The sequence below is a fragment of the Capsicum annuum genome, chromosome 8 (genome assembly GCF_002878395.1).
Source record: "Capsicum annuum cultivar UCD-10X-F1 chromosome 8, UCD10Xv1.1, whole genome shotgun sequence".
NCBI lineage: Eukaryota > Viridiplantae > Streptophyta > Magnoliopsida > Solanales > Solanaceae > Capsicum > Capsicum annuum.
The window spans coordinates 132,008,603-132,019,294 of record NC_061118.1 but is presented as its reverse complement, the minus strand read 5'-3'; the positions used below and the strand labels follow the sequence as shown (position 1 = coordinate 132,019,294).

Here is a 10,692-nt window from a genome sequence, read left to right as displayed (position 1 = left end):
AAGATCTTTTCCTCCTTTCTCTTTCAACAATTTCTCCCGTGTTTTTCTTCTTCTTCATTCTTTTTCTTCTCCTTCTTCTTGAGAGGAAAAAAATTCTCAATTTTGGACTAAATTTTGTTTGTGCAGCATTGAGAATTACTTAAGAGGTGATTTTTTTTATCATTTTGAGTTCAAACTTTATATTGTTGATCTTGCCATTACAACATATGTTTCAGCAACTGATGTAGTAGGACAGATTCAACAACTACTGAAAAATATGTAGCAGTTGTTGAGTAATTTATTCAGCAAATACTTCATCAACTACAATAACTATTAAAAAATATATAACAGTTGTTGAATATTTATTCAGCAAATGCTTCATTAATCATAGCAACTGCTGCATATCTTTTCAGCAGTTGTTGAATTTGTTGCAGTAGTTGCTATAATATATTCAGCAATTGATGAAATAGAATGTTGTTGTTGCTGAATAATGTATAGCAATTTTTGTATCTATTGTTGTAACTAATAAAGCAATTGTTGAATAAATTACAACAATTGTGATATTTTGGTGCAATTTTTTTCATTTCTATCGTGATCAATTTATTTTGTCCTAAATCGTAATATCTTTGGGTACCTTCAAGATCATAAGTGATGGACAAATTAGCACTAGGGATTGATTGTCACATCGAATGGGTTGAGTCAAACAATCGTTATATTTGGCGTTGAAAAAATAAAGAAATGACCGAGGCAATAGCGATGATTGTGCATCGAGATGTCGCATATAATGATCTTGCAAATAAAATCATTACTTATTGTGAATTAAATTATGAGTTGAAAAATATTGTCATCACTTATATTCACAGTTGTGGTGAAAAACAAAAGACTGCTCCTTTTAGAATAAAAGATCAACGTAGTTTGGGTACTTATTTGGAAGATGAATCCAGACCCATTTTGACGGTATACATGGTTGACAGATTGACAGAGAATCATAATTTGTCTCAAGACCAACAAACGTTAGATAATGAATGTGGTTGGATGGATATGAATGTTCCAAATAACGAGATTGCAGGCCAACAGATTCCTTCAATCAAAGTTGACAGTAATATATTGACAACTACATAATCAACTCAGTCCAGTCATGCTCGAGATGATGAAATGGGATTTTACAATGGTATGTCATTTAAGAATAAACAAGAATTAGATATTGGGCTGAAAATTACTTGTGTGAAGAAAGATTTTTAGAATCAAGAAAGTGATTAACTCCAATTTTGTGTATTACTACAAATGTGTACATCCCGAGTGCAAGTAGTGGTTGAGAGCTATGAAGCTAAGAAGTTGTGATAGTTTTATATTAGAAAGTATAAAAAGTTGCACACATGTGGTTTGGAATATTTTACAAGTCATAAACCACATGCCACAACAAAAGCTATTGAAGCATACTTCCACAATAGGTATTCTGAGGGTAAAGGTCCATCTACAAAAGATTTAAAGAACTATTCGTATTGAATTGGGCTGCAAGGTAAGTTATTGAAAGGTTTGGATGGGTAGCGAGATTGCAAAGTCTTTGGTAAGAGGGACACATGGGCATAAATACAGAGTGATTGATGCATATAGTCATATACTTAGGACATCAAATCTGGGAAGTATGACGGCATTGGAGGTTGATGAAAATGGTAGGTTCAAGTACTTTTTATGGCATATGGAGCTTGGATTCTTGGTTTTGCGCAAATGAGAAAAGTCATAGCTATTGATGGGATATTTTTAAGAGTAGGTATGGTGGTGTGTTGTTGTCTGCTGTTGCACAAGATGCAGAGAATCATATTTTTCTAGTGCCATTTTGCGTAGTAGACTCTGAATGTGATGCTTCCTACAAATATTTTTTTGAACAAACGAACAGCTTTGTACTTGATACCCCTGAATTATGCATAATTTCTGACAGACATCCAAGTATTGAAAACATAGTTTCAGTTGTGTTCCCTTCAGCTTATTATGATTGTTGCATGAGGTACCTTGGAGAGAATATTCAAAAAAAATTTCATAATGAAAGCGTCGTCCACCACTTTTTTAAGGAAGCAAAAGCATACAATGTAGATGTGTTTAGTGATCACTTTAATCAAATAAGAGATATGGTTCCAGGAGCCACCACACATCTTGAACGTGTTGGATTTCACCGATAGAGCAGGGCATTCTTTCCAGGAAATAGGTATAGTTTACCAGTTTATTATTATTGATAGTTGGTACAACTGCTGCAGTTTTTTACAGCGGCTGCTGCAGTTTTTGTACACAAATTGTTGCATATATTTCAGCAACTTTTGAAATAAGTATAATTGATGAAAAAAATATAGCAATTGCTATAAATAACTACACGTGTTGATTAATGTATTGATAAGTTTAGCAGTATATTTCACCAGTTATTGCATTTCTTTAGTAGTTGCTACACTTATTTCATTAACTATTATATTTGTTTCCAGAATAAATGCAGAACTGTTAAAATAAATACATCAACTGCTTGAAACATACATTTATAATAATAAAATTTGAGACTTACATTTACAGGTACAATATTATGATGACAAATATTGCTGAGTCGATTAATGCAGTGCTTCTGGATGAAAGAGAATTTCCCATCACTACTTTATTTGATGCAATAAACAAGTGATTTGCTGAGATATTTTATGAGAGGCATATGATATTTCTTAATACAAGAACCAAATTTGTTCCTTTGATGGAGACAATCATTGCAGAAAATATTGAGTTGGAAAATAAGCCATTAGTCCATCAAATTGCCAACTATAGGTATATTATCAATGGCCATGAAGTTGTTACAACAGTTGATTTGTAAAGAAAATCTTGCAGTTGTAAAGTCTTTGATGTTGATAAAATACCTTGTCCACATGCTATGGCAGCGCTTCGGTGTCAACATGGTGAAGACTATGTGAGGTGAATTTATGAGTACTCCTCTTTATATTATACGGTAGATGCATACATTATGGTATATATGGAGGAAATTAAACCTGTACCATCTGAAGATTCTTGGCAAGTTCCAATTGAGATTTTAGAGAGAAAAATATCTCCTCCATTTGTTGAGCCAGGCAAGATTGGAAGGAGGCCATTAAAAGGCGAAAAGGAGTCGAAAAATCATTTTCAAGCAAGAAAAATAAATATTCCATATACAAAAGGGTTGAACACAAAAAGACTACATGCTTCGGGCGAAATGCTTCATAGAAACACATTTGATCTTATTGTTTTTGTTATTTGTGAACACATCTATTGCTATTGTTATTATTTGTGAGCAAGTTTGATCTTATTGTTGTTCTTGTTATTCAGATTTTAAAAAATTATATGTTATACTATCCAGGAGATTCAGCAAATTACAACAATTATTATGAAACGTTAAACAACTAATATACTTGTTGTAACATAATTCAGCAATTGCTTTAAAATGTTTAATAACTTACTTGTTGTAGCATAATTCTACAACTGCTGTGGAATGTTCAGTAACTAACATACTTGTTGTAGCATAATGCAGCAATTATTGTACAATGTTCAGCCACTAACGTACTTATTATAGCATAATGCAGTAATTATTGTATAATTATTATGCAATGTTGAGCAACTAACGTACTTCTTGTAGCATAATGCAGTAAGTGTTATGCAATGTTCAGTAACCAGCGTACTTGTTGTAGCACATTTAAGTAATTGTGGTGTAATATTCAGCAACTAACATACTTATTGTTCCATGTTTCAGTAATTGTTATAAAATTCATAGCAACTAACTTACTTGTTGTAGAAAATTTAATTATAATCACAATCAAATCTCAATTTTACTCTTAAATTCGTCTAATATCACACCATTTATTATTAAATATGATTGATCCAATCAGTTAGCGGTCATTTAATTCAGTTTTAATTTATTACATTTACAATCATTTAATTGATCATCTCGTGTATCTCAAAATACTATGTCATTGCATTTGATAACTGTAAAATATAAATTACACTCTTCTATTAGACTAATATCACTCTATTTATCATTGAATCATCAATAAATATGATTGATTCAATCAACTAGCAGTCATTTAACTCAGTTTTTAGTTGATTACATTTGCAGTCTTTAATTGATCGTCTACTGTATCTCAAATTACTATCTCATTGCATTTGATAACTATAAAATCTAAATTATACACTTAAATTACACTAATATCACTCCATTTATCATTAAAATAGTCATTTAACTCAATAACATACTTGTTGTAGCATAATGCAACAATTGTTGTGAAACGTTCAGCAAGTAACATACTTGTAGTATTATAATTCAGCAATTGCTATGAAATATTCAACAACTAACGTACTTGTTGTAGCATAATGAAACAATTATTGTGCAATGTTCAGCAACTAAACTACTTGTTGTAGCACATTTAAGCAATTGTTGTGGAGCATTCAGTAACTAACGTACTTGTTGTACCATGTTTCAATAATTATTATGAAATTTCTAGCAACTAACTAACTTGCGATAGCAAATTCAATTAAGACCAAAATCATATCTGTAAATACGCTCTTAGATTATACTAATTTCACTCTATTAATATTAAATATGATTGATGCAATCAACTAGCGGTCATTTAACTAATTTTTTATTGATTACATCTGCAATGGCCTAGTATATCTCATTGCATTTGATAATTATAAAATCTAAATTACACTATTAAATTACACTAATTTCACTCTATTTATCATTAAATCATCAATAAATATGATTGATGCAATCAACTAGCGGTCATTTAACTCAGTTTTTATTGATTACATTTACAATCGTTTAATTGATCGTCTAGTATATCTCAAATTACCATCTCATTACTTTTGATAACTATAAAATCTAAATTACACTCTTAAATTAGACTAATATCACTCTATTTATCATTAAATATGATTGATTCAATCACTTAACGGTCATTTAACATAGTTTTGTTGTTATAATGCAACAATTGCTGTGAAATATTCAGCAACTAACTTACTTGTTGTAGCATATTTAAGAAATTGCTGTGAAATATTCAACAACTACCGTACTTTTAGTACCATGTTTCAGCAATTGTTAGGAAATTCCTAGCAACTAACATACTACTTGTAGCATAATTCAGCAACTGCTATAAATAGTTCGACAACTAACGTACTTGTTGTAGCAAATTTAAGCAATTGTTATAAAATTTTCAGCAACTAACTCCCTTACTATAGCATAATGTAACAATTGCTATGAAACTATCGGCAACAAATGTACGTATTATAGCAAAATACAACAATTGTTGTGCAATATTCAACAACTAATGTAATAGCTTTGAAACGTGCTTATTGTAGCAAAATGTAGCAATTGTTGTGCAATATTCAGCAACTAACGTACTTGCTTTGAAAAATTCAGCAACTAACTAACTTGCGGTGAAAATTTAGCAATTAATGTAATAGTTGATTGTAAACAAACAAAATTTATACTAATAAAACAACATCTATGAATTCTAGCTCCCAACACATTATAAATACCAATTTAGATATGAGTCTCATTCACTACTACAACGAAACATAATAAAAAAGTTACGAGTTATCTTTATAAAAAACTTAAAATTGGGCGTAGTCATCTAAGGATAGTAATCTAAAAGTTCCTTCTCAATGATAGGCTCAACCTGTCTCTTTGCTTTTCTCTTGACACTTGACAATGCCTTCAAAATTTATTTTTTTTACCTTTTAACACCTTCAGGAGTATACGGGTCCAATATTTTTTATGATGGCCAAATACCCCTCTTAGACATTGTAAAACCCCATAAAAGTTCTAGTTCAATTCAGTCCTATATAACTTATAATGAGGGGTCCCAAACTTAGAAAAAGTCAGCTAAGTGTTGAGACTTAGAATCATTTTAGACTTCATAATTGGATGATCTTATTTTCGATCCTTACGACCTTAGAATGTCGATATTTAATTTGATTCATGATCAAGGATGTCAATAGGTCTTCTTGGGTGAGTTTCAAAATCTTTGAACAAGCGTAAAGGCATGTTTAGAAATCCAAAATAGTGGCTGCGTGTGATTAGCGTGCGACGCGCATTCCAGTCCACCCTCAGGGAGTATACGATAGAGCATGTGGCGCACACTCCATTCCATAATCCAAAGCATGTGATGCACTCTCCATAGCACGCTCCTGAATTTTTCAACTTTTGGTTCTGCATATTGGAGGGCAATAAGGTCTTTTGTCCCACATCAAAATCGTCCAAAACAAATAATTTCAGCCCCAAATAGCATAGACACATCATTATTCACCTTCATCCTCTCAAGAACAAACCCTAGGTTCATCTAATTCAAGTTCAAGATTTAATCAATTGCCAACAACTCTCATGAAATCAACAATCAAGGTATGTTAGGTGTTCATCCTTAGATTTCCTTTCACCCTTGGAGTTCAAGAACCCTTTTAAACTACAATTTCATTAAATTCATGATTTACATATTTGAATTAGATTATTTTCATGTATGTGTTGATGTTGGGTTTTCAATTTAAGGTTAAATTGTAAGTGTCATGAATATAAAATAGTATGTATTTGATTGATGTGATTCCCATGTCAAAAACCCTTGAATTATGAAATGATTATTGTAGTCATAATGCATTAGTATGTTGTTCATGCCCAAGTGTAAGGTTATGCCTCCTAAGTGTTTGATAAAATGCCTAGGTGAATAAATTGTGCATTGTGATCCTTTCGTGATCTTAGTAATGAACTCATGTTATCACTACATGTTTAAACTACTTCTATGCTAGAGCTATACATTGAAATTGTTTGATAGAATGTCCTTGTGGACTGAATAGTGTATTTATGATATGTTGGCATGTGTCCCGGTTCATGTACAAGCTCACGATATCTAAGTATTTGACAAAACGTCTAAGTGATTGCAATGTGAACAATTGACTATTGCCATGTATTCAAGTATTGCTATATTTTATTAGTATTGATGCTATCGAGTCCTGGGGGTATTCAATACTTGAAAATCTAGTTGTTTACTAGAACTACAGTATCTCAGAATAGTCTCAGTAATGTCATGAATAGTAGTACTAAGTACTCAGTCAGTTACAGAATTCAGTAAACTCAGTCCAGTTCAGTCAGTCAATACGATCAGTAACAGTTCAGTTAAGCCTAGTACAGCCTAGTGATCAATTCAGTGTCTATTTAGTTGGGAGTAGGAATCAGCACCGAGCGAACCCAGGGATGGGGGTATTCCTGCTAGTAGAAGGTTTGACCCATAGTAGCAATCCCTGCATTACAAAACTACATAGCCAGTGTAGGGTAAGACATCCTCCTAGCAGACTAGGGTTGACGCAACCATACATATATAATTTATGAGTGCTCCTTCCATACTAGGGTTGACCCAGCATTGTTAGCAACCCTTGGCAAAATGCTAACACCCTTCCAACTGGGTTAGAGGTTAGACCCCAACTCAGTTTATAATCGGGGTATGTCGGTTAGATGAATACTCCCACAGTTACAGTTTTGGTTTTAGACTCAGTATAAAACTCAGTTCAGTTCTACAAAATTAGGACTGTCAGAAACAGTCACCCAATTATTAGTACTCAGTTATCAGTAATCTTAGATGCCAGTTATTCAGTCATCAGAACTCAGTATTCTATTTTAGTATGATCTCAGATAATGTATATGTATGTATATGCATAGTATTGCATACTTAGTATTTACAGTAGTCTCAGTTATCCATATGCTCTCATTCAGTTATATTCATATCATTCAGTCAGTTATGATCTCATGCATATAAACCCACGTATATCAACCTACCTCACTTAGCATACTAGTACATTCCAAGTACTGGCACATACTTTTTCTCTTGCGCTATGATGTCTCATATTATAGGTTTAGAAGCACGGGCTCCAGATCGTACTTAGCAGCTCAGCTTATTAGCAGCGATTACAATGGTGAGTTTTTATATTTTGAGGACAAATTTATTGTTTCATTAGTTCAGTATATTTAGTTGTTGGAGTTAGTTGGGTACTTGTCCCATCAGCTCCCTATTCAGACAGTTAGAGGCTTTTAGGCTAGATTATTTCAGATAGGCGTTCAGTTTTCTTTTCAGTATACTATCAGTATTTCAGTATTTGTTTTCAGTGTTTGAGAGCCTTATGGCATTTCAATTATATTTTTGCATCATTTCAATATTATTATTCAATGCTCACAGCAGGTATCGGTCATGGGCTAGCTATGGCCCTTCGAGATTGTAAGCACCGTGTGACATCCGGGCTACTAATTTCGGGCATTACAAACTTGGTATTAGAGCTTAAGTTTCTAAAAAGTCCTAGGGAGTCAGAAATCCGCGTCAAGTAGAGTCTTATGCATGGGTGTGTAGCGTGCCACACTTATGGACAAGAGGCTATTAGGCATTTGAGGAGAAAAAAATTCCCGTATTTCAGTTTCATGTCGTGCGAGTGAGCATTTTCTAAAATTAAAACTCTCTATCTAATCCAATTTTCCCTTTTATTTATAGAACATGCCTCCTAAAAAGACCAACGGAAGAAGAACTAGAAACCAACTAGTACCCCCGCCTGTTCAGGAAGATCCCCTAAATGAGCACGTTTCTCATGCAGAGTTCAGAGCAATTTTCACCACTTTAGCCCATTCTATTACAGCTCATAATGAGCGCCCAGTTGTTGTTAGGGCCAACCCAGTGGCCAATATTGTTGCAGCAAGATTTGGGACTTCACCCGAATGAATCCTTCATCTTTTACAAGGTCTAAGTCTGAAGATGACCAAAAGAAACTCCTTGACATGGTGCAGAAGGTCACAAATATTATGGGGGTAATAGCTAGTGAGAGTACTAAGTTAGCTGCATATTGGTTGCAGGATGTGGCTCACTCATGGTTCAAACGGTGGAAGGCAGATAGGGTCGCAAATGCAGGGCCTATAGAATGGGAGGAGTTTTCTACTGCCTTCCTAGATAAATTCTTCCCGTTAGAGTTAAGGGATGCTAAAGTGTTGGAATTCATTAACTTGAAGTAGGACACCATGACAGTAAAGGAGTATTCCATCAAGTTTACTCCGTTAGCCAGATATGCTCCTCATGTGGTAGCTGATAGCAGATCTAAGATGAGTAAGTTTATTTTTGGGGTATCTGACAGTATGATCAAGGAGTGTAGGACCTTGATGCTAATTAAGGAGATGGACTTGGCTAGGTTAATGGTCCATGCTCAGTAGATAGAGGAGAAAAATACTACGGAGAAGGAGTGTAATACCCTATACCTTTTCCTAGCTTGAAATTGTCTAAAAAATATTAGGAGATTTCTTTGAAAGATGAATCCACTATTGTACACGTGGTACTTTTAAGATTTTTACTTTAGTCATGTGGGAAATTCAATAAGATTTCCATCTATATAAAATTTGCCTAAATCCGATAACCAGGTAAGAAGTTATGACTATTTCAAGTTCCCATCGTAAAACAGCGCCATATTGGTTAGTGGCGCACCACGCCACAAGCTAAAATAGGAATTGTCCTTTTCCAGTGTCTCAGCACAATTTCCTCCACCTCGCACCATAGTTCCAAGTTGTAAAAGAAGGGGCAAAACAATGGCTCCGCGTCACGCCATCCCTCAGTTTTTCAATTGTCAAATTCCAGTGACATAGTGTGATAGCACCGCGTTGCGCCAGGGGTTTCATTCAGAAATTTTTTATTGAAATTACAATACATGTCCAGGGTTAAAAGGATCAGTTTCCCACCCCTATTTAAGCCCTTTAACACATGATTTAGCTACTTTTCACCCAAAATACACTATCTTCTCTCAAAAACCTCTCAACAACAACCTAGGGCTTTTCATAGAAGATTCAGAATCAAGAATTTCCTCCATCAATCTTCGTGTATTTATGAACCAAGGTATTCATAGTGTTCAATCATGGGTTCCTTTCGTCCATGAAGCCCAATAATCCCTTTTTTAAAATTCAAGGATTTTCTTATGAATTTCATGATTGGGCTGCTCTTGTTTATATGGATAATGAGAAATTGAATTCTACTCCATGTTGGGTGATAAGTTCTATGTGAGTTAAACTATTATAGATATAGATTCATGCAAACCTATGACTAAACCCTTGAATGATGAAATTAAAATTGAAACATGATGTTTAATAATTGTACAATGATGTTTACATGTACCATGCCTACAATACGTTTGATTAAATTCCTAGATGAAGGAAAAGTGCCTAACTAGCATGATACCATGAAATCCCCATGTATGTACAAGTTATGCCTATCACATGTTTTGATAAAAAGCTTCTATAAATATATTATAGATTATGATGTTAGTTATATGTTCAAGTAAGTTATGCTTGGTCAGTTTCCTTCCATCGAGTCCTAGGGGTACTCGTACCTAAAACATTAGTTGTATGCCTAGAGCCATGTCATGTTTTTATGATACTCTCAGTCAAGCTATGAATCCTTAGACTTCAGACAGTCTTATGACTCAGGAAAACTCCATGATCTCATGAACTCAGCCAGTTGTCAGATATCAGTAGCATTCTATCAGTCAACGGAATTTAGTAACTCAACCCATATTTAGAGCCTATTCAAATGGGTGTAGGAATTAACACCGAGTGAACCCAAGGATGGGAACACATACTATCAGATGAGTGTGTGATTCTTAGAAATCATCCTTGCATTCAAGAACTATGTAACGAGCATAGGTTGAGATATC

General features: G+C 33.9%; 1 protein-coding gene across 1 annotated transcript in view; it reads right to left on the bottom strand.

The window, feature by feature from the left end:
- Positions 1-341: 341 nt before the first annotated feature.
- LOC124886643 overlaps positions 342-10,692 on the bottom strand; it is a 41,316-nt gene continuing 30,965 nt past the window's right edge. The window contains exon 5 of the mRNA XM_047395518.1: positions 342-419. Within this exon, the coding sequence (XP_047251474.1) occupies positions 342-419 (78 nt within the window). The remainder of the gene's footprint in view (positions 420-10,692) is intronic.